General features: G+C 36.5%; 1 protein-coding gene across 7 annotated transcripts in view; it reads left to right on the top strand.

The window, feature by feature from the left end:
- LOC105231519 (protein tincar) overlaps nucleotides 1-26401 on the top strand; it is a 176091-nt gene that overhangs the window by 132220 nt on the left and 17470 nt on the right. For all 7 annotated transcript variants that reach the window (XM_049450477.1, XM_049450476.1, XM_049450472.1 and 4 more), the window contains 2 exons: nucleotides 2103-2337; nucleotides 23004-25562. In XM_049450477.1, the coding sequence (XP_049306434.1) occupies nucleotides 2103-2337; nucleotides 23004-25562 (2794 nt within the window). The remainder of the gene's footprint in view (nucleotides 1-2102; nucleotides 2338-23003; nucleotides 25563-26401) is intronic.

Here is a 26401-nt window from a genome sequence, read left to right as displayed (position 1 = left end):
CTTCTTGATATATTCTTCCAAATTTAACTCATCAAAGTAGGTTCAAATTGGTTGTTCCACCATATTAACAAATTGTTCAATGACTTCGCTCTTACTTAAATGTTCTTCATTAATCTTTTCGTCGATATTTCTTTCCAAGAAAGGCTGCTTAAATGTTTTCCGGAGGTAATAATCATTAAAACCTTGGTCTATTGGTTGGATTATGATGGTATTCAGATGTACGATTTCGGGGAATTACTGGGTTGAAATAAAAGAGCGCTAAATCGAAACAGCGCTGAACATAACGTTAAGCGTTAGAGGGTTACGAGGGTTACGTGGGTTTTAAAATTTCCAAAAATCGTTTAATTGTTTTTTAGTACTATATAAGATATGTCCAGAATATTTTCTCAAAGTTTCACGGCAAGCGCAGTGTAATGCGGTACATGGATTTTCTCGGGTAAAAACAGCATTTTTCAAGAATAAAATAAAATATAAAAAATTAAATATTTTATTAGAATGTTTTATTGTTACACTATTAACAAAGAAATTTTGAAATTTTTGGAAAAAAATATTTTTTCTCGTCCGCTGCGACGCCATTTCCGGTGACCCCTCGGAAAAAAGATGCTCCCGCTTTGGCAGGATAACTCCTTACAGGATCATCTAAAGTGAAAAATACGTGTTTTAGTTAAAACCTTAGCTTTGAACTTGGAGGAAGGAAAAATACCGAAAATTGGATATTTGGCAGACATTTTTACAAAAACTGAAAATTTCGCGACATTTTTTTCTCAAATATTTGTAATCGAAAAAATCGTTCATTCAAGTCTTTAAGACTGTGTAAAATTTCATGAAGATCGGTTGAGTAGTTCTCGAGAAATCTTGCCAACCGACTTCAAAAAACACAGCTTCGAGAAAAACGCGTTTAAAGATGGCTCGAGCTAGCCTCGAATTTAATAACACAATAAAAAATTTTCGAATTTTTGAAACTTGTAAGCCCATGGACCCCATAAGTGATGGAGATAGAACCTTTGAGAGAGTGGCCCATCAGGCTAGACCGGTCGGCTGCTTCAATCTTTGATCGTGTTTTACTTGAATCAACTTTTTTAAAGGTGGTGATCACGATTTCTCAGAAACTAGTGAAACGATCTTATTGAAAATTTGCACAGTTCATCTAAATAGGATGGCCTCGTGATTGTTCAAAGTTTTTTTTTTGCAATTTTGATAAAAACTAGATCTAAAATCATATTGTTTTGTTTCCCACTTCATTTTCTTTCAAATCCGTTAATTAATCATGATCTATGCTCCTGATTCCTTCGTCCACGAGAGGAGATGTTTTTGGGCAGTGCCTCCGGAAGCTGAATTTCCAAATATTGCTTATGAAAAATTCACAAAATATTATTCAAATGTTGCTCTTTTCGCAAAAGTTTTATTAAAGTAATTCCTTTACTATATGAACAAAAAAATGTTATGAAAACAGCCATTTTTTCGTTCGTCAAAACCCACGCAACCTTTTAAGTTGGGTCTTACTGTATATAGTATAGTATCGGCATTATTTGAACTTTGTCTTTCTTGTTGTTGCCTCATACTCCCCTTTATATTTACTGACTTTAATTAAATCTTCAGCGCACTTTTACGTATAATATGTAACAATTATATTATATGAGAAATGTAACAAAACAAAACAAACAAAAACACCTTTAAACCGATAAACTTTGTATTATTACTCTCGTTGGTCTTGATCGAAATGTATATGAACAACAAATTTTTTTTCAATCTACACACAATAATGGTAGTCAGTGTGTACAGTAGAGCAAACATTTCTTTATAAAGCATAAATGACCAAGCGTACAGCGTTGCATCGAGCAAAGGAAGTTTTACACACACATGCGCGTATTATACGTGGTCGACAGCTTTATTATGCAATTTTAATACTTTGGCGCAGGGCTTTCAGCCGAAGTGTCAACAACTTCTACCAAAGTGACTCTATCGCTCACGCCTACATATACACACATATTTATATGTTATATGTATGTGCATATGGATGTGTAAGCGTATAGACTTTAACGCCCACCACTTTGTATGTAGCTGTTTTAATTACATATTTCTTTGTGTTTGTTCAATTTCAGGTGGGAAACTTGGCTAACGATGGCATCAAATTGGCGACTGGTTCGAAAGAGCGCCGCTGCTCCATGTCACCACATGACGGTTTAGAGGAGGAGGCACGCGGTGGTACTCTACGCGCACTGTGGACACATGGCGGCCCAACATCGGCTTTTGTACACATTGTGATCGCTGTGTGTTTGCTGTTGCCGCGTCTGCTCTTGGAGGCTAGAATAATTGAAAACGGACTACTGCCAAGAGGTAATTACACAACTAACCAACTTCGGCCCAACGCCACTCAAATCAAACGAAGCCAAAAACCAAAACCCCCAAAACCAAAGTGTAAATGTTGTCACGTCAACGACTGTTGACTGGTGGTAGGTGGCAGATAGACGGACAATCCGGCCAACTGATTTGTTTAGCTAATATTGGCACATACGAACTTATGCGGATACTATAGATACATCTATATCTACATACATATGTACTCTGCATGCAAGGGCTATCAAGGGAAAGAAGGAGGCGTGAAATTGTTTCAGAAATGCCTATAAAGGCATAGATACAACATATTGAATATGTTAGAAATACGGGCGATAAACCAAGTAGGTTCCAAATAAATGCCTGTTTAGCTACTTTCTCATGGTTTTATGATTAAAAATATAGATTATGTTTAGCAGAATGAGATTACTAGTATATAGTATATATTCCCCACACTCCCACACATTCATTATAATATTTTCTGACCTTTCTTTCTGTTGCTCGAAAAGTTATCATAACTGCTACCACATCGGCAACAGTCGTTAATACTTGTCTCATTTGCAGTCTGTCAAGTAAGAGCGTGGCCGACTTTACCGACAGTTAATGAAGGATTTCGCTCTAATTCCTTCGCGATCCGATAGGGGTTAGCTTTGTCCTTGATGCATTGTCAACAAAGGTTCAGTTGTCGTTGATCTTTTGAAAGAGAATCACGATAAACGCCATGAGTGCTAAGTATGCGTCGCACTACGAGGCTGTGTTCCTTTGCATCTACCCGAAAGGTCTCAAAATGTCGCAATCAGTGGCTGCTAAATATATGAGAAAGTCGAAGGCATTTGCACAGAAGTGGATACAGCGATATATAGTATAGTGGCTAAAAATGTCGATGATTTACCAGAACGTGGTTCGATAGGAAAAGTGAACAAAAAAGATGAAAAAAGAATAGTGAATCTGTTTTCGCGGAATCCTGCTTTAACACTGCGGCAAGGACAAGCAAAATTAAAGGCAAAAGATTTAGATATATCCTACGGAACTATCCGAACCCTTCTTCATACTCATGATCTGAAATGGCGCAACACAATGAAGAAGCTTCTATTGACTGAAAAACTTGTGACAAAGCAACTCGCTTGGGCGCATGAGAATATTGATAGAGATTTTGAAAATGTCATTTTCACTGATGAGTGTTCTATATGGGCACGTTTCACCCGCAATCGATATGTCTTTTATGTTGACATCTGCCGTCATGCTACTCTCAATTCTAGCTAGTCCTCCAATACCATCAGTTCAGTGTAGGCTTAACGTGGTGCGACCGTACGACCATCTAATACCAGGTGGTTTATCTTATTATATTTTGCATATGAGAGAGGAAACTCTTTGTGTCTTTGAGAATATGCAAAAACAAAGTGATAACGAAGCATCATACACAATACCACCCAAACATAGCACAAACTTTGCTTCCATTTAAAAAAATTTTTGCTAAAAATCAAACTTTAATGTTCAAACATACGAAATCGTGATAGATATCTGAGTCACTGTATGTATGTAAATGAATTCAGTAGTTCAATATTTAATTCCTTTTAAATTGCAATGAATTGTGTATAATTTTTGCACTTTTATTCGCTTCATCAATTGTTCGGTAATTTTAATAGCATTTTAATTAAACTCGCTTTTGACTGTATTTGCAGGCGTGTGTGCTTTCCGGTCGATAATAAATTTATTTATTGCGTATTGCGATTGCGGTTGTGGCTTCCTCTTGTTATAATTATAATTATAGTTATACCCTGAATAGGATATGCTGGACTTGCCACGAAGTTTGTAATATTCGAAAGAAAACGCCGAAAACTCTGTAAGTGTATATATGCGACCTAGTCCTTCAGGTTTTGAGATATTGATCTGAATTTGCCGCACATGCTTTTCTCCCTAAAGAGCTGCTTATTTGTCGAAACTGACGTTATCATACCACTGTATTATATAGTTGCCATTCAAACTGATCGATCCAAATCCAGTTCTTCTATGGAAAACTTTTTCCATTGCAGTTTTTGTAACTATTTATGTATTTGTTTTCTTTGCGTGTGAGCATTACATCTTGTGGAAGAATTATTTGTGTTTTAACTCGACTTTAGCAGTTTTGCGTGTGAACGGCGATGGCGCTTTTCTCATAATTTGTGTGATATTTTCAACTCTTTAACGTCGATTTAACATGAATATCATTGTTGCCAGATTGTTGTACGTTTTGTGCGGTTTAAATAATTAATTTTAATTATTCTTTATATTTTGCCTTGCTGCTATTCATGTGCGTTTGTTGGCTTGGCGTTGGCTTATACACTCTATTAAATCAAACTTACTAGCAAACACCTTTCATTTCAATTACGAGCTGTCAAGTAATGCTTGCATATTTTTACAAAATATCAGTAGATTTAATTTTGAATCGCAATTTTATGTAAAAGTGTATTTAATAATATGGTATTAATAAAATGCTTGTATTGCTATTGTATAACGCTCAGCACATTCGATTTCCCCATCGCTTAATTTGATTAGCCGATTGAGTTATAATACTGCCACGAAGTTAAAAAACGGCATTGAAATTAGCAGTCAATGAAGCGCCAAATTGTGGTTTGCTTTGATCGCTCGTTTCAATTGTTTGAATATTTATCGATCAAGCGGCCAGAAAATTGTTGTGGCGCTAATAGAATTTGTTTTCAAATTTCAAATATACAATATAATAAATTTAAATGATTAAAATTTTAAATAAAATAATATATAATGGGTGATCCTAGTAGAAGTACTTTTTTCGCCAGCATTTTTTGAGAGATAGCGCATGATTCGTGTCAAGTTCTAATGTTCCGTATTGTTTGGCTTTTTCTCATGAAAAGACTTACGTTTCAGCAACGTTTTCAAATCGTTCTAGTTTATTACAAAAATTCATGTTCTCTAAAGAATATGTTTCGGGCATTTTGCTCAACTTATGGTTGACAAAATCCGCCTACTGAACGTACAACACCATCCATCTTGAGACCCAGCATTCATTATTGGATAGTATTCGACCGAATATACCACATCCAGCATGCAGTAAAAAATATAGCAGCCGTAGTGAGTGTACACGAACACCTTGGAGGGTCGATTTGGCGCCGTTTGAAACAAGTTGGTGCATTTTACGTTGACATCTTAAATTGAAAGCGAAATACAACTTATGCAAAAACTGAAGCCGCCCACTTTCCCAAATGGCATCGCTTCGTTCTTTGGGTTCTTGAAAAGTTCCAAGAAGATCCGACGTTTCGTGCCAAATTTTGTTCAGCGATGAGGCCCATTTCTGGCTCAATCGGTATGTACCAAGCAAAATTGCCTCATTTGGGACGAAGATCAACCTGAAGAGATTCAAAAGCTGCCATTTGAACCAGAAAAAATAACGTTTTAGTGTGTTTTGTGGGCCGGTGGAACCATAGGACCATATTTTTACAAAAATTATACCGGTGAGAACGTAACCGTCAGTGGCGGCCGTTATCACGCCATGACACCGACTATTTGTTTCCTGAAAGTGAAGCTCGTGATCTCTGCGGCATTTGCCTTTAAGAGGACACGTCCAGTTTTTCCAAAAAAAAAAACAGGCTACCATTTGATTGGAAGTGCGTTTGTCGTAAACAACTTTGGTTGGATTCAGCTCATTTGGAAGCACACATAAAGTCGACGGGTACTGCTTACTTTCGCACTCATATGCGCAAATCCAATATTAATCGCACGTCGTCTTAGAAATGTTTCGAAGCACCGCTACCGTATTTTTTAACACTTCTTTCGACCAAACGACTCGAGCGTTTCTTTGTTTTTGTTCGATGGACAAATTGTGAGAGCTTCAACGTGAAAAAAATTTTTTACGGTCAAATGTTCATGCAATATTAATCGTCGCCACTAAAGCTTATAGTTATCTCAATCTCACGATGGAACACATGACGTTCTTGCAATATCAATATGCGCACAGCATCAATCAACATATTTTCAATATAAAAATTATTTATTTTTATTTCTGCTATTTGAGGTTTCTAAGACGTAACATTAATAGTTAACTTCGGCATCCGCTTCGAATACTAGTCATCCCAACCAAATGCACAATCTTCCCTCTTCACATAAGTCAAACATAACATTCTTGACCACTAATCGTATATATGTTTATATATATGTAGCTACACACAGATTAACACACTTTATTCCATTGACTATGCATCGTCTTTAGCCACTTTAGATTTCCCAAATCCATTAAGTTTATGAGCCAATAATCAAATTGAAGAAACACCACTTAAAGAAGACACTCAACTGCAGTTAAACGAACGAATGGTTGTTCATGGAAGAAGAAAATAACAAATTAAGTGCCCACTTCAGCCATTGAAGCAGTAATAAATAATTAATTTTGGCCCATTTTCAGCGAAAGCAGCACAGCGTAATGGGAAAAACGTCGTTTAGTAGACATAAAACAGTTATGCCAACATTAGTAGCATACAAACACACGTACACATAAATGCAAGCGCCCTTACATACACACGGAGCGCCTAAAATGCAAAGAAACTCAAGGAAATCACAAAGATTTTCTAAAATTCTAGCAGAAAAGCAAGCACTTCACGGCAAATTAAGGCGGTGCTCAGCTGTGTAGGTGTTGCGCGGGGGGAGGGGTGCGCACCGCAGTTTATGCAGTACAGCTTGAGCTTGTGCAAATATAATAAAACTCTTATCATTATTCATGCTAAAGACTTAACGAGTTTGTTCGCGCACACATTTAACTTTTCGCCGGTTGGCACGACCTGCGTCAGCCGCTCAGCAGTGTTGCTTTTGCGATTTTCTTAAGCAATAAGCCAAATATACCTAGCACACACATATACATATGTATGTATGCATGTGTGTGTGACAGTTTAGGAATTTCTCCAAATATTCAACGTCTCGTCTTCTACAGCTTGACGCTCTGTTGTCAATTACAACGACTGGCAAAAGAGTTTCTATATATGTAACCATTTGAATATGTGTGTGTGTGCGTTATTTCCTTTGTTGGCTTATCACCCTATCATTTTACTCCTTTTCTTATATCTTGTTAATTCAACATGCGGCTTTTTTCTTTGTTTTGTGCTGATCCATAGCGATTTGACGGTTTTCCGTGCCATTTGCCAGCGTCACTGTTAACAGTTCGCTCTTTACATTTAACCCTCTAATAGTTAAAGCTTCTTATTTTTGTTTGTTTTTGGTTGCTTTAATATTTTTTTCCATTCCTTTCTGCTTTCTGACTGCTGCTTAATTTTAGTGGCACACTTGATTTCACTTCGTTAGATTTCTACATTTTCTACATTTCTTTCTCAGTTGCTGCTCTCTTATTTCCTCGCCACAAATTTCTGAAGCAGTAGAGTTTTCTTGCTGGCTTTGATTTCAAATATCCGGTTTCTTCATTCTTTCTTCATTCTCCTTGTTTTTACCATTTAATATTTTGGTTTACTCTTTTCTCTAACTTAATAGCTAACCTGCTGTTAGTGTTTTGTTTTGAGAAGCGTTTAAGTTCCATGCTCCAATTATTTGCGGTTCACCACCTTTCGTGCTTTCTTTTATTGCTTTTTTTGTAATAAAACTAAAGTTTATAGAAATATTTTGTAAAGTTTTAGATACACCTTAGTAGTAATAAATTTAGAGTAAAATATACGGTTTGATGATCCGAACTCCTTTTTCTTTGCGTAGAATATTTGCCGGTATTCTTTCTATCAAATAATTCGTTTTCGAGATCATCAAGAGTCCGTCGACGGGTTACATGGGTTTCCTCGGGTAAAAAACAGCCTTTTTGCAAAAATTTTTTTCTCATATTAAATATTAAATATTTTATTAGAAATTTTATTGTTACAAACATACACTATTAACAAAAAAAATTCTGAAATTTTTGGAAAAAATGTTGCAAACTCATGACCCCTCGGAAAAATGATGAAACCGCGTTGATAGGATAGCTCCTTATAGGATCATCTAAAGTGAAAAAAATCGTGTTTTAGTTAAAACCTTAACTTAGAACTTGGACCAAGCAAAAAAACTGAAAATTGGATTTTGGCAGACATTTTTACAAAAAAAAATGAAAATTTCGCGATTTTTTTTTCAATTAGTTGTAATTGAAAAAAAAATTCCTTCGTCCAAGTATTTAAGAATCGTATCTCAAAGACTTGTGTAAAACTTCATGAAGATGGGTTGAGTAGTTCTGAAGAAATCTTGTCAGCCGCCTTCGCACAAGTTCTCAAGGCTGTATCTCCGAAACTATAGTATTACTCAGATTAACTTGAAAATTTAGGACAATATTCTAAAGATGTTTTAGAATTTAATAAGGCAAAAACCGATTTTTTGAAACCCGTAAATCCACCCTTAAATCAGTAAACTCAATAACAATTCTTCGTACAATAATCTATGATAAAAAAAAATAATTGAAAATGACGGCGTTTAAAAATATTCTAATTTTACCACAAATTGTGATCGTTTTTCACATTTTTTCTTAATTTTTTCTTCTTGAGTAATTTATCTTCAGGTTTCTAACTGCAGATTTGAATTTATCGAGGGTTATGTATGTCAATATTCATGAAACGAAAGAATTATTCCGGTTACAAGAGAAAAATTCTAGGCCCCAAAGTCGACTAGATAAAGTATGCAATCCAAAGCGCTGATAACTTGTTCACTCACAGACTTATTTGCCTCAAAATGTTCCTATAATATAACTTAGGGATTCTATTGGTGCTGTCGATCCTATTGAGCCAACCTCACTGATCTCAGAAAAATGTAGGAGCTTATTCTAGTTTGCTTCACATGTTTATTCTTAGTTTAGCAAGTATTTTTTAAAGCTACGTTACAGAAATATAATATAATTAGGTATATAATATATATGACACCTTAATGCCCTCTGTTCTACCTAGTAACACTGGGGAAAAATTATATATATATTTATGTATATAAGGAAACTCAGTAAACTTTCTAATTAATTAAATAACTTTGTTGAGGCTTCTTTTGAAATTAAAAAGGCTCTGGACGGCTTTTCTAATAACATGATTTGATGCTTTGCAACTTGGAGTTCTATTATAGCTCAATCACTCTACTGAAACGAAGAATGAATTGACGAGTTGAGTCGTTTTACGCATGCCTGTATGTCAGTCTCTATATACGAGAATTAGTGAATCAATTTTTGAGATATCGAACTGAAATTTTGAACACGTCTTTTTCTCTTCCAGAAGTTGCTCATTTGTCTGAACCGACGATATCCTACACCTGAACGATCAAGATGAAGTTTTTGTATAAAAAGCTTATTTATTTGACATGCTATTTGCATAAGATTTGGCATGAATTTTTATCAAAGGCATCCCTATAATCTTAAATCATATTTTTCAGTTTGGAAACTTATTTATTTTTGAAACATATTCTAGCTTCGGTACAGTCGAAGTTAGCATTCTTTTCTTGTTTCTTTGTCCTCTCTTCACTTTAGTATATACATATCCACAAGTCTGTAAGAGTAAGTGATATCTAAGCCACACTCAACACTAAAGTCTCGACGTTTTTGCCTAAATGAGTTATGCCATGCGCGTGTTAAGATAAGCAACTTAGTATTTTGTTTTATTCAGCTTTTTACTCAACTTCTCCATAAAGCACTAGCATTATTGACGGCCTTTTTGTGCCCGCCCGCACTTTGTTTGCTTATCGTTTCTTTGGAGATAGGCTAATGTTTTGCGCCGCCTTTTCATTACTCCTAATGTTGAGCTATTTTTGTTTGGTATCTTACTGTTTATATTTATTTTTGTGTTGGTAACTTTTTTCGTTTTAGTTAGTTCAACGCATTTTCATGTATATAAAACCAAAATTATTATTATTCATGAGATTCACAATTTATCCTGTTCACTAAGTCGCTTGTGAGGGTAAGCGCTCCAAAAGCTTTATTTTTCCACGTCGTTTGCTTCTTGTCTATAATTAAAAGAAATTACAAACAATTTTCGGTTTTTGTGTAAGTCCTCAAATTGCGCGATAATTGCTTGAGATTGGGTTAAATGGGCGGTGCAACTTTATTTATTATTTGCTTAAAGCAATTAAGCTAACAACTGAGTGATTTGGCAAATATGTTTGGGCTTCATCTTATGGAATTTTGACCATAAATTGTAGCGGGGAATAACTGGAAATTAAAACTTGTACATAAATGTACGTTTATCGGTGTTTATAGGTATTAATTTTTGGTTAAGATTGACGAGATAGATATCTGTAGAGGGTAAAGGTTCTTATAAGCAAAATAATACTACTAACAAAAAGTTAGTTACCACTCTCTCCTCTTCAAGGTAAAAGATGTCAAACTGTACTTTATAAAATAACAACAACTGTTATACGAACCATACTAAATTCAGAAGTATCGTCTATTAGTTGGGTTAAGTTAGATTAGGTTAATCGGGTAGGCCAATAAGCCACCTGATCCTTTGCGATACCAGATAAATTCAGTTGTTAGATCCATGTGGAGTAGTTATCCTTTAGATTGCCTACGCTTGACCCGAATTTTAACAAACTTTGCGGCCTCATTGTCGATATTTATTCCAGTGTATCATACTGTGAGGACCACAGATGTTTACAGCGTAGTCTTGCCAATTCGGGACTACTACAGATGACATACACCATTGTTTCTCTGATGCCTTGCCATAGACACTTCTTGCAGTTATTCCTATCTGTCATCCCCATGCACCCAGGTAGCTCGTTCCTATCGGATGGATTTCCCAATGTTGATCACGTTTTCGGGTGTTAGCCGTACACGATTCTTGGCAATGTCGTACACTATTTCATTGCCTTTGTGGCCTGGCACCCAATACTACCACTTAGAAATCTATATGATTCTATAAGCAAAATGATATTTTCCAAGTGCATTTATTGTATCATCCTCAATTCATAAAACAAATTTTAAGTCTGCAAGCACTACTTGTAGTACATAAATTTCAATGGATTTTATTATGTACTCGTATTAAAGCAAATTGAATATTTTCACTTGTCGTTCGGAGCGACAAGTAGCGCTCGAAAAAGTGCCACTCAAAGTTAACGGCTGAAACTCGCTAGACTTGCTAGAGCAGGCAAGCAAAAAAGTCGCACCAGCAGTCGGACACCAGCTGTGGCGGTTGCTGCACTGAAAGCTTTGGCGGAAGTTATACCCATATTATATGGGATTTGCGCACGATTTAATGATGAAAAGGTATTAAACTGAAAATGAAGTAAAATTGTAGGAGCAGCGAAAAAGAAAAGAAAGTAGACCATGTGGTGGTATGCAACGTGGGTGGTATTTCGAATCATAAAAATGTGAAATGCATAAACAAGAGTAAATGCTTGTGTGAAAAATAAAATATGAGTTTTAGCAAGCAGGCGGTGAAGTCAGAAATTGATTTAACTTGAAAGAATGCAGTGGTTAGTCGAACGGCTGACTATGACCGGTGTGCGTTGCAGGCTGGTCGTCGGTGGTGGCGCGTTAACCCTTGGATTTGCATTAAATATTGTGAATTACATATGACTTCATTCAAAAACAGGTCTTTTAATCTAAATATATATTTTCTATATAAAATCAAAAGCAATATTAACCTTTTTTATTTTATCTTTATGATTATTGTTTTTTAAACATTTTTGGCAGGGGATCTTTCCTAACGAACTCGATTTCACTTGAGCTGTGTGGGCTGATAAAACAGACACATAATTTATTTTATTTGAGAGTTGTACACATAGCCGAAGGAAGTTACTGAATGTTTTAAAGGTACAATTTAGTAATGGCTATATGTATCTTGAGACACACCGCCATACATTCGAACAAAAAACATGTTTCGATTCAACTTCGATCAGCTCAGAGCAACATTTGTTTAAGAGGTTACATGTGTTTTCTCGGATAAAAAACAGCATTTTTTTCTCATGTAAAGAATGAAATATTATATTTTATGACAATTTTTTATTATTACAAACATACAATATTAACAACGAAATTCTCAAATTTTTGGAAAACAAAATATTTTAAACGCGGCCATTGCCACGCCATTTCCGGTGACCCCTCGGAAAAATGATGCGCCCGCGTTAGGAAGATAACTATTTACAGGATCATCTAAAAGGAAAAAATACGTGGTTTAGTTAAAACCTTTAGTTAGAATTTGGACGAAGGAAAAAATAAAACTGAAAATTGGATTTTTGGCAGTCGCAACAAAAAAAAAAATCGAAAAAGAAGGCCTCGTTCAAATCTTTAAAATTTATATCAAAGACCTGCGTAAAATTTCATGAAGATCGGTTGATTAGCTCTCGAAAAATCTTTTAATTCCATTCAAAAACACAGTTTCGAAAAAAACGTGTGTAACCACACACTTAGCCTAGCCTCGAGCGCACAAGTTCTCAAGGTTGTATCTCCAACACTATTACTGGGATCAACTTGAAAATTTAGGACGATATTCAAGAGGTATTGTAGAATTTAATAAGACAATAAAAAAATTCGATTTTTTAAACCCGTAAACTCAAGTAACCCCTTAATCGAAAATTAATAAATCTTGAAGAAGATAGGGCTCAAATGCTCCCGACAACAGATATATTTAGCTCATGGAGAATGCGAGACTCTTTAATAGCAAAAATAATAAATTTTTATCCTTATGGTCAGCCATATCCGTTAAAATAATTTTACTTCTCTCATGTGCCAATTGCAACCCTCTCTCTCTTTATCTCTCTCTAACATCAAAAGTAATAAATTTTAAACACGGCTATGTTGCTTGCGACATACTTTACCACAACCCAAGTTTTAGAGCTCTTTTGCCGCAATGACAACACAAGGGTTAAAGGCCGTTGTCCTATCTGTTAACGAAAGAGTTATGACCACGGTTTTATTGATTTGAATCCAATATGAATGAAAAATATGCAGCTGCCGGATAACTTGAAGCCGGAAATATAAAGAAGCAGCATGGAAAGTGTAAAAGAAAAACAAAAACATAAACAAAAAAAAAAAAATAAAGCAAATCAATAAGTGTTTGTGCATAGGAAAATGTGTGCTGGAATGTACAATAAAGCAATAGCAAACACAAAGTGAGAAAAAATCCGGAATAATAGAAATAAGCAATGTTAAGAGAAAACATGCAATTTACGAGTACCACGCTGCATGTGGCAATGAAAGAAAAATGCATACACGCGCACATGCACATGCAGTTATACAGTTATAATAGGTATGCCGGTCACGCGGAGAAATTACATCGGCAATATATTGGTATGCGCATCCCGGCTATAACAAGCAGCTAAGCGTTTGCACACACAGAAAGAGAGATGACGTACAATGCAAGCCAAGCGAAAGCCCAACAAATAACAAAAACAACGGCCAGCTTGCGGTAGTCCTGCTTACAACAAGCTGCAGCAATTTCAGCGTGAGCAGCCAAAGGGCACCACAAAATCAAGACAACAGGCAACCGTTAATGGCATTAAAAATAAGAAACAAGAATCATAATAAAACCAGTGGAAACACACAATTTAAGAAAAAGTACAAAAGTAATGGAACTGCGTTAAAGTGAAGTGAAGAGTACTTAGCTTAGCCTGCAAGTATGATTGCAAAAGGGCGATGTATGGGAAGGATAATAGGTGTGAGCCTGGTGACGCACGCTTGCCATCAACGCTCAACTCAACTCCCTTTCAATGCCAATAGCAACAACTTAAGTTGGCAACACTGATAATTCGCAGCCGTTGCGGGGATGCCAGACATCGACGTCTGCCAGTAATCATTGCAAAGAAATCACAATCTGCCGGCACAGCTGCGCTCTGTGGGGTTTATTGCGGCTTTCAGCTTCGTATTATAAAAATAAAAGCAAAAAATGCACATACAACTTACTACGCCATTGCCAGCCCTGCCATACTATGCCATTTTTAATTCAACAACAAACGGGCGGTGCAGACAAAGTGCAAAAACAAAGAAAAGAAATGCATGGAAAATAAAGAGTAAACATGAAAATTGCTAGCAAAAAGCTTGGCTGACACAGCGGCAACATCGTTTATCATTGCAGTGGGGGTGGCACAGTCGTCGATTGGTCCATTGAATGGACCTACACGCAGTGGCTGAAGTTGCATGTGGTGGCGCTCTCGGTGGGCTTGTTGGACTTGTAAGTTGTTGTCGAATTCGCCTTTAGTTTTATCATCTGACTATTAGTGTCATCATTATCATTGTAATAACATCTGGACGGCGTTCGCTGGACGCATTTCGATAGCACCACAATGCACTTGATAAGAGTGACTTTACAAGGAGAAGAAATTCAGCGTAGTAAATATCTTGTAATGCCCGCAAAGCCATATGTAATGGATGATCGAAGTGCAGAAGTCTGGAATTGAAGCTTGTGATATCGGGGATATTTGATTTCAGTAAAACGACGCCACTTCCCACACATCGAGTTAATGGATTTTTGAAGGGAACACTTTGGTCTGCAGGTATTTTTACGTTTGGGCCGGTCGATTGGCCACCAAGATCGTGCGATATCACATCGTTTGACTTTTTCCTGTGGGGATATGTAAAGTCTTAAGTCTATGCGGATAAACCCGCTTCAATTCAGGCCTTGAAGGAACACGTCACGTGTGTCATTCGCCAGTTACCAGTCGAAATGCTCGAACGAGTCATCAAAAATTGGACTAAACGGATGGATCATCTGAGACGTAGCCGCGGCCAACATTTGAAAGAGATAATCTTAAAAAAATAAGTGCCAAAAACTGTTCTTTCGAATAATAATAAGCATTCCCTATCAATTTTGAAGTTTCTGGGGCTTTTCCTTAAAAAAATAGGTAACCTTTAAATGTCACCCCTTATTATATTACATATGCCCTCAACAAAAATGAACAGTTTTACTCCAGAATTTATGTATATTGAAAATGAAATAATTGAAAGTGCCTCCCAGATTAAAATGTTCTTCAACATAATGGATTTCTAACATGAGATTATACAGAGAACCAACGAAAGAAAATTATCAAGGTTTCTAGCAATCAATTTCACTAGTTCTCTGTGGGTATAAATCTTAAGGCCATAACCTTACTTGCTTAAATATTTTTTTGAAATCACTTAGGGTTCAGACTTGCTCCGACCCTATTTTACTCCTTTACTTTACTTTATTTTACTCATGAGCAGATAATTGTAGATATAAAATGAAGATGGGTAACGGTATAAAGTTTTTCAAAATGCATCAAAGTGAGTTCCTCAGTAGCTCACCAAGCTACCTATGCTATCCGTAAGTGGATTCCGACAGTCTTCTAAAAATTGATTCTGAAGAAATTTTAGGTTAAGCTGTTTCGTCGCGTGTAAAACAACTTTTTTGTCGAGCAACCGTTACTTTCTTGTACTAGGATTTTGGTTTTTAAAAGGCTGTTGGAAAATCTAGCAGTATTTTCAGACTTTCAGTGATTAAAATATATAATGGAGATAAGCGTACATTTAGAGCGGTTAGATAATGTGTCATAATTATGTTCTTCTGCATAAAGTGGCAATTTCGTATACTTTATGAAATTGAAACATAAATGGCAACCCTATACGCAAATGCAACCAAATATATACACTTGTGGAGTACGCCCTATGTGCTCATACATACTTATAACATGTATATATATGTAAATTTGTGTGCATATTGTGTACTGCTACCTCATCAATTCATATTTGCGATCGTAAAACACTGCTTCGCGTCATAAAATGAAAACGCATAAAAAATAAGGGAAATATCAAAACGGTGTTGATGGTGTTTCAATGTAAATTATTTACGATTGTTTTTAAAAGATTTTTAACGGACCTCATGGACAATGCGAAAATGTTGCAATATGCGATATTTTAACACATTCACAGGCGCATACTGTAAACAAATAGCACGTATGTACATAAAAAAATATACAGAAATATCTGAGGAATATTGTAAACTGTTCCAAAGGAATTTGCTGTCGATGTTCGATTTAAACATTGCATGAAACAGTTAACTTTTTATTGATTTTTTCTTGGCGCCGTCGGAGATCACGTATAACTCGAAAAAAACAGTTTTGATATGTATTTTGAAAATATCTATAAATAAACTCCCAAATTTTAAAACAGTTGATAAATCTTTTTTTATTCCCAAAAATCGCTCTTTTTGTCGGTTACACTAGGATGTAATTAATGCTTCGCGACTTACTAAAATAAAATTTGGTTTAAGAAATTCCATTTAAATTCACAAAAGTAGATGGAATTGGTATGGAGGTTACGTCTTATATAAATATTTCGAAGACTCCATTCCGATTATTAAAAATTTCATAATAAAAGAGCGGAGAATTTATTTCTTATTCGTACAATTTAAAAGAATTTTTCTATTTCAAACTTTAAACCAAAAATAACTCAATGTAAATCGAAGGTTCGAACGTCATTCGTTCGCGTAAGTCCAGCATATATTATTATATTATATAAATATTTCTCTTAGCTTCGAGAAATTATGCACTAATAAAAGAAATAGACTTTTTATATAGTAACAAACTTTCATATACTTATTTTTATACATTATACTATTATGACTAGAAAAAAATAACCAAATTCTCATCACGTAAATCTATAAATATAGATTCTTTGCATTGAGATTTGTCTTGTGAGTATGTATGTGCATCTAAAGATGGATATTGCTATTTTCAATGATTTTCGAAATAATTTTGTTACTATTTTCAGTCATCACTAATTAAATCCTTATTCCAAGATACATTGAAATATTCGTTCTTTTTATACAATTAGTAAGAGATTATACGCGTGCTGTCTTATTGAACATTGCATTAATATTATTACTTACGTAGGTGTAGCTTTATTCGAACTTCATTCTAACGTACATATGTACATACATACATATAAGTATTAGTATTGAGTCAGTTTCAAGGTCCAAAAACGTAACGTCGTACAGTGCGTATCAGTAACATTATTGGCAAATATAACTTTGGTGGGTTTTTGATCGGGTCTTTTACTTGAGTCTTAAAGCAGTATTTTTTGGTATATAAACAAATTTAAGGGGTTATACCACACTTTCAAAAAAAAAAAATTTTATTTGCTTTTGCAATATCTTATATTTTCATAAATATCCTGTGAAATCGGGAAAGTCGTATCGTGAATAGTTTTTGGATGGCAGCGTTCTAAAGAGCGACCGCTCGGAGGTGCAGACAATTTTTTACCCAACCCTTCCAAAGACCGTAGATCATTGTATAGGAAATATTTTTAAGTTTAATAAACAATTTGAATTTTTTTGTTTGAGCTACTCATTCGGCCGTAATCATGCCAGCAGTTGGGGCACTTTTTTTTGGCACCTCCTAAGACAGCCTAAAACTCCGTAAATTTTCAACATTTTTTGTAAGAAAAAATCTTAAAATATAGCTGAAAATATACCTTATTACGTTCAAAGAAGTTCGACATATTCAATCGCATACTTACTCTTAAAAAATTTCACGAAAATCGCCTAATTTTTCATGCGTCACACTGGTATAGCCCCTTAATTACCAACCATTAATGAAGTAGAGACATGACAGCCGGAGACATGGAAAAGGCTAAAGCAATCAAGTATATTGTATATACATTTTATATATGTAAGTAATAACAAAAATGAGTTTACACATTTACAATTCTCAACGCTATGTTTTCGATTTGTTATAACTTATAACTTTATGAGGCTTTAAGAAACTCCTAATTGTATTTGAATGAAACAAGTGTCAACATCCATATTTACAAATAAATTTTTGCTTTCGAAAAGAAAATGTTTCAAGTTTATCCTTTGCACCACAATGGCAAAGAAAAATTTGCATTAAAAATTCATTTGAGGAACCAAAATTTTATAAACAACTTTTTTTTATTGCATAATACGTATATATTATATATGTATGAGTTTATAAACACATTTACTCCACACTAGTTATAATGTCCACAATTTTATACACCATTGTACCCACAATAGCATCTTAGTTAGGTAAATATTTTATATATGTAGGTATATTATGTTTGTCATGATAAGCGCCATCTAATGGAAAATTTTCTCAATGGAACTGCCTACACACTGCCATGTCTAGCGCATATTTGCTGCTTCTTGTTGTATTAGTCGCCACAGCTGTCGTCCAATGATTGCTTTTGGTCAACGCTTGGCTTCATGTATTATGATCCGGGATAAGCTGAGACTCTGATATTATTACTAAAGTTGCTATCATAGCCACGAATATCTGCAGCTATGTGGTTGAATATGACGTGCGTATTACACTTACACTTTGCCCTTCCTTTCTGCTCTTCGCCAATCTCTCTTCACTCTTCACTGCATATCCTCGAGTTTGTTTCAAAGCATTTCATGTGATATAACAAATGATAATGATTTGTTAAAATTTGTCTTGTCGGCTTTCTAAAAGCTGCTTTGGCCAGTCACCAGCACATTATGCATGTATGTTTGGTGGTGGGTAAGAGTAAAATGATTGCCATATCTCCTCCTCGACGCTTACCTAAATCTTTGTGCGGCTGCTAAGCTTGTTTGATATTGTTGTTTAGCTGATGCTTTGAGGACAGTTACTAGAATATATTTGTAATCAAAGACAAACAAACGCCGAGCGCACAAGACTCTGTAAAGTGCAGCACATTTTTGTATTCTTCATACTTTTCTATAGGTGATTCCTCTTAGTTGGATATTTTTTCAATTGCCATTTATTTCATAAGCAATGAGTAGCTTGAGTAAGTGCAGTTATGTATTCACGGAATTCTCAATTCATTTATCAAAACTCATGTTTAGTTTGTCGGCTTATGGAATTTGTCAGAGAGAAGTGTTTTTGATTGTATTTTTGGCAATGAAGTGCAGCTCCATCTATCAAAAGGGCTTATTTATTTGGATTTGCTTCATGGGAACGCAGTTGTCATAACAATTCGATAAACAGTAGTAAATAAACCGAAATTTTATTTGGTTTAGTGGAAGAATAATATTTGAGCAATGACAGTAAAATCGAAATCGCACAAAAATAAAAGTAAGGAACTAGATCGCTTATATACAGACATAGCTAAGTCGAGGCAGCTCGTCATCCGGAACAAACTTAATATACCCTGTTCAATGTATAGAAGCTATATATGCATATACAGAGCAACACCCGTTAGACGGACCCCTGGGGAACGGACCCCTGTGTGTTGGTCGAAGTTCAAAAATGAGTCGCACCAATCTAAGAACGCATCATTTATGAGAAATGTTGTCAAAGAAAAAAAACACTTATTAGTCACAGAAGAAAAACTATTGGCTATTGCGAAAAAATCAAAAACTCTAAAGCGCAAGGGATAGATGGTATACCACATATGTAGATCACTAAAAAAGCTCTGCCGCCAAGATTATTAGAAAAGAAGTTCCCCGATTCGTGGAAGGTACAGCGTCTGTTTCTACTCTCAAACCAAAAAAAGCCACCAAAAGAACCTTCATCATATCGACTTCTGTGCATGCTCGACACGATTGGTAAAGTGTATGAAAGCATTGTAAGAGACCGCTTGCGGTTAGAAATTCAAAAAGCCGGGGTATTATTACAGAGACAATACGGCTTTATAAAAAAGAGAACGCACTAAGAGTAGTTGATACTACAAAGTGTGCAATAAGTGGGAAAAGATGGAAAGATGGTACAAAAAATACTATTATAATGAGTTACTTTCAAAATAGGAGATTGGTATGCGACACAGACCAGGGCACTTAGAGCTACACTATCTCCGGCATAGTAGGAAGTAGTAGTATATTGCGTGGAAGAAAAGCCCACATGAAATGTTGGCAATGTGATGTGATGTCACACCATGTATTATGATGTGATATGTTTCCATATGACAACAGTTCATATGATGTATTTTTATGGTATTTTTTTATCGAGGGATATATATGCAGGAAGTCTTTGAGAATATATCATGAGTTCTTCATTCAGCCGCTACAATAATTTTGGTAGTTCAAAAAATAAATCATATGCAGTATTAACATTAGAGAGTTGAATGACAGATATTCTCGACATTTGTAATGTGTCCCCTCAACAGATTTTTCTCCAAATTTGCAGATCCTAGATTCTATCTTGCAAAAAACAGTAAAATAAGAAAGAAAGAAATAAAATATAAACAAATACAATATCTCGTCACCTAAAATTCAAAATAACGTAACATCACTTTTCATAAGTTTACAAGCGAAGGAAAAACGGTTTAACCAGAAGAAAGAAACCACTTATTTTGAAACAAATTTTGAGTTTTGGTTATAAAATGGTTATACATATATTGGTTATATATCGGTTATATATTGGTTATATCTGTCATCGGCAGTTGAAAATTTAATGCTACATATATACTATATGAAATATGCTGTAGTGATTCGTAAGCAATAAAAAACTCATTTCCGATTTTTTTGATGATACGTTGTTTTGTATTTTAGGCTATTTTAGTTCTATAATAAGCTACTTAGCATCTTTATTAAGTTAATATCATTTCAACCTTTGTAGCATTTCATGCGTAATCCTTCAAGCGCAATTATTCTCTCCGCTTTTTAGCTTCAATTAAAAAGTACTTATTACAAACCTTATATAATGAACTGATTTAATTTAGCAAATATTGACACAGCTTAGATTTCACTTGAAAGATGAAAGGGTGTAGAATTGAAAAAGAAAAGTACGCATTTAGAGTGTGTGTGTATGTATGTATATGAGGGCGTGAGTGTGTTGGCATCGCACAAGCATTTATTAACTCTTCTAAAACAGACGGGGAAATCGTCTATTAAAACGCACAGAAAGCTGGAAGCCCGCTAATTTAGGTGTATATAAGTAAATAAGTAGTTATGTATGCTATACAAATAAATGTCTGTATGTAGTGAATGTTGTCTATTTGTTGGGTGTGCAGTTATGCGCTTCAATGGCGCGTTTAATTAAGCATAACTCTGCGCAATGTTGATTTTGTATTTAACATGAAGGAATCTATTTAGCACGAAGAAACCGTTAAGGCAAGTACAAATGAACTGTAACAACAAAACCAACAATCGACATCCGCAGACTACTTGCAAACTCATTTTGTGTTAAGACACCGAGCGGCTGGATAATGAGAAAAGTGAAATGCTTAACTAAATGGCATTCGCTTTTGACTGTCGCACAGACATATTGACGACTGCCTACCACTCCTTCTAATCGCTTGTGGATGCTTTTAGCAACAACAGCGGACGATCTAAAGTTTCACAAAGCGTAGCTGTTGCTTTGCCCGATGTATCATTACTCTGAAATAGGCGTAGTTCGCTATACGATTGCATAGCCTGATTAAAAGCTCTTGCGCGTAGAGGCGTTGCCTCTTTCCAGACAGGTGCGTAAATATACCATTTAATGAGTTAGTGGGTGGCTTTCGCTTATCTCAACAGGCGTTTATGGTCTGTTTGCATTGAAACTTCGGCCCAAACACTTGCCATCAATCAATCAAGTGTTTCATGTTTAATGAACAAATGCGAGACCAACTCATGCATGCTAAATAGCAACTGAAACTGAGTTGAACGCTGAAAACGGGCGTACTTATCGTTAAAAGGAGCTTAGCTGGTGCTGGCGTTGGTTGACTTTAAAAGCAAGCGTTCCATTTCGAGATTTAAAAGCAAACGTTAGGTTTCGAGTATATGCGATTGCCAGTCTGAGTGTGCTCTGATAGCATACTTATACATAAGAGATGAAGTTATCAAAATGAGAGTTTCAATTGCAAAAGTGAGAGGGAAGGAAAATGATGACCATTGAAACGTGCATGAGCCATTGCAATGTTGTAGGTATACAGTTTACCACTTTCAAGTACTCATTTTGAAAACTATACCGATTATGTATGAGCATTTGACATCGTGACATAACTAACAATCCACTTTTAGTCATAAAGATAAAAGCCTAGCTTTCTAAAAAAAAACGCCATATTCGGTAGATGTTTTCCTAGGTTAGGTCGTAGGTTACGTTAATCTGAAATCGATGGATCTCACTTGGACAAGTATTTGTCCTTTGTGTCACCCAAAAAGTTTTCAAAGTGCATCACTACATAGATCAACGAAGCTTTCTGAGTTTACCACAAATATATTAACTCGTCTAATATTAACCTCATTCAATCTGCTAGGTTCCCCAAAGTATTTCAATCTCAGCCAGGCAAGAGCTGGGCTATAGAAGGCAAGATGAGTCTACCTCGCCTTCCTCCATTCACTTTTGGCAAGAATAGTCCGAAAAAATACATATTTGCGTGTGTACCTACTGAACAGTGTCCAGTCAGAACCCGCACAATAGCTGCAATATTGACTTTGTTAAGTGCAGGAGCTCTTACAGGTCAGTTTGGGACAGAATTATATGGCAGTCCCACAAGTTCTGGTTGTTGATCAGCGTTTTCCAAGCTCTGTGGAGGTTTATAGGTTCAGCGCTAGAGCGCAAGAGGTCCTCAGACAATCGACTCACTTCCAAATTAGGATAAGGATTCCTAGCAAGCTCACTGATAAAATATGCGATAAAATAGCTCACATATGTCTAGTTAAGTGTGCAAGACTGTTCCAAGTGAGGTGTGATTGCATTCATAAAAACTTTTCAGCAACTACTAGAATAAAGGCTTATACATAAAGCATATTAATTCTGCTAGCGAAAACCGTCAACCAATATCAAACTTAACAAAATCATCTTTTATTATTTTTAATCAAACTAAATTTTGTTCTTTTTCCTTTTCCCACTTACAGAGAATATTTGGCAAACGGAGCTCGACTTTATTGCGGTCAATCGTCGTAATTTAGTTGTGCTTTCGGTGGTTACAGCACCCTACCAAAATGGTACAGGCATCCACGGCGACGTCAGCAACAGTCTGGAGGACGACCAAGACGATGACTACTACAACGATACGATGTTTACGGCTGTTGGTGCTGGCGCTGCAGGAACCGACATAAACAATAATATGTTCGACATGCTCACGAGTTCGAAGCAAGTTAAATTCGGCAATCGGAAGGCGGAAGCAAAAGCGAAGAGCAGCAACAATATAGGAGTGGATTTCCGTGACGGCGGGAAGACAAGATATTTTGAAGTGCCCGATTTAATTAATCAGAACAGCAAGGAAGAACGAAGAGACCAAGAGGAAGCAAATAATAATGATGATGGTGTTGCTGATGTTGATACAAACCGCAAGAACAACAATAAATTTGACTTCAATGAAGGAACTGATATTTATGATGGTAGAGGTGCCGAAGGAGGTGGCGTTTTCGCAGGCGGTGGTGAAGGAGAGGGCGAGAGCGAAGGACGCATTTTCGTTGAACATTTGGATACAAAGGATATTTGGAGTGGCAAAGCGGTTGACATACCACAAACGGTAACCGCAAAAACCAGCACAACAACAACTGCAAGGAATTCGGTAAATTTAATAACCGAGAAGAGCAACAACAATAACAACAAGAATTATGATCAAATGTGGGACAAGTTGGGCACGCTTGGCAAGTCAAACAGCCTTGACGTTGCAGCGTCGGACATTGAGGCAGCACTGACGACAATTAAAACAACAACAACAACTAATAGCCAAGAACAAAACTCATCTGTCAAAATTACCAGCAGTGTGCGACCGAAAACAACAACTACAAATGCCTCCAATGAACTTGGAAAGACAATAGGACGCGGCTTGGATGCAACACTTGGAACCACTGCTGGCGCTACAACAACAGCGGCAACCACAAAATACTTAAGCAGTGTGCCGGAGAGAACAAGTAACACGAAATTTACAACAACAACAACAACACAAACCCCTAGCGTGAGCAACAAAAGCAGCAACAGAAACAACTACAATGACAATGATAATGAAGATATATTAGTTGCCGTAAGTTCCACCACAACAACTGCCCCACCAGTGGCACACACCCAACCCACACGCACACACCATCACCATAACCATAAGGAACAACCACAACAAGCCCACCACAACAGCACACATTCGGCAAAATCATCGCGTAAACATCACGGTCACAATCGGCAACATCATCGTCAACGCGGCGGACAACAACACAACCGGCGCCACCACACCAACACCGCTGGCGGACGTTCCAGTGAGTCGACCGCAACACGCAACTCACGCCTCGACACAGGTCGTGCCGCTGTCGATTTGCGGCCATCCAACGCGTATGGCAATAACAAAGCTGCAGCAACTGAAATCGATTTAAATCGGCTCGATGAGTTGGATTTGTCTGCGAGCACAAACTTTGAGCAATCCATAAATTTGCCACGCGGACAAAACCGCGGCGATTCAGCGGCGTCTTTTGAAACAGATGCGCTCGATTACGACGCACGCCGCAACTACGGCAAATCAACAGCAACCATTAGCACGACAACACGTGACAGCAATATTCATATCGTTAAGCCCGAGAAGTTGCCAGAGATTATACCCTCCACGCCATTAACAAGCAATTCGAAAATTATCGAAATCAAAACCAAAAGCGGCAGCGGCAGCGGCAGTAAAAGTGCCAGCAACGGAAATATTGTGAAGCGCATCAAGCGTATGGCCGACGAGGAGATGCAGGTAGAAATCGAGCCGGAATACCTGGTGGGTGAATTAGCTGGCAATGATTCGAGCGAGTATATGGCAGCACCCTCATCTGTGGACGGTTCCGCTACATCTGCAATATCTTCGAAGTCATCAGCTGGCAGCAGCATCGCAACCGCACAGCAGCCACCACAAACGAGTCTGGTGCGCCTCGATGGTTTTGCCGGCATGCTACAAATCTTTTTCGGCATTGAGAAGCCCATCGATATGTCGGTGTTCGACCACCCGCCAAGCGCTGAGTTTGTGAATCTTGTCTTTGCGCTGCTCGTCTGGTGTGTACGTTATCCGGCTGTCTTTTGGACGACAACCAAATCATTCGCGACCATCTTTAGCATACAAATGATTGCTGTCGCTTTAGATATCACATTTAGTTACATTGGCGCTGCCAACTTATACAAATTGCAGGTGTACAGCGAGGCTATGCCCATCCAAAATTCCGGCCTTATTTTGAACGGTGTGGTAACGTTGGCACTGTTTCTACTCTCGTCCGTGCTGATGATTGCCTCATCGATGATTATGTATTTGTATGGGCACGGCAGGTTGGCGGCGAAAATGCGTGATCGCTCATTAATCACAATGAAATCGAGTGAAACGTGGATTTATTTTGCGCACTGTGCGTCGCTCTGCTACGTTTTAGCATTAGCTGTGGTAAAGGCGCCACTTTTGAATGACCTCAGTGTCACGTATAGGAATAACTTACACTGCCCGACATTTTTTTCAGGTGAGTACACATGATGCAACACATAATTGGTTAGTTCAGACACGATTGACTCATGACTCTGATATAGTTGATAGACAGTAGATGGGTTCCATTATTAGATTAAATATTAAAGATCTACTCAAGTCAAAGCAAACAAGTCAAGTCCTTAAGACCGAAGCTGTGTAGTGAGTAGATGTAATAGTTCATGTATTCTTTGACATTTTACTGAGATTTTATATAAATGACCTATAAATGGAGGTCATTTCCTTTTTATGGATTTAGGGATTCCTGCGAATAGAGCTTGCTTACAATTGTGCCAATGTTTGCAGTATAAATCAATTTTAAACCGTTAAATTATTTCTCTGGCATTATTCTTCTATCAACTTCCTGTAAGCTTCCTTTTTGCTTTTTCATTTATATGTATTTTTACATGAGAAATGGAAAAACAAAAAAAACAGCACTTGAACCCGTTGATGACGCATCAAATCCAATTAGTTGTACAATACGTGAAATAAGCAAAGGCAGAAGCCAATTGAAATGAAAATGAAAATCAGAAAAATACAAACAACTACCGGTACTCAGTAGAATTGATATTAAATCGCATTAGTCAACGTCAACAGCGCGCAAAAGACAGTACAACTTTGTAGTATGGTTAAGTGTAGGGTTGCCAAGATATATAAAAAAAAAACAAAAAAAAATCTTTTGAAATATCTTCATACATAACGGGTACTAGTAAGCGCAGCTTTTTAAACCGAGAAAATCCAGAAAGCTTTCACTTTAAGCTACCACTTATGGCTTTGCTTCAAAAGAGTTTACTCTTAATACCTTTTTTTGGAAATTTCCATATATTATTTTAAGAA

This window comes from Bactrocera dorsalis, chromosome 2 (genome assembly GCF_023373825.1).
Source record: "Bactrocera dorsalis isolate Fly_Bdor chromosome 2, ASM2337382v1, whole genome shotgun sequence".
Lineage (NCBI taxonomy): Eukaryota > Metazoa > Arthropoda > Insecta > Diptera > Tephritidae > Bactrocera > Bactrocera dorsalis.
The sequence above is the reverse complement of the archived record's forward strand: the minus strand, read 5'-3'. Positions and strand labels throughout refer to the sequence as shown.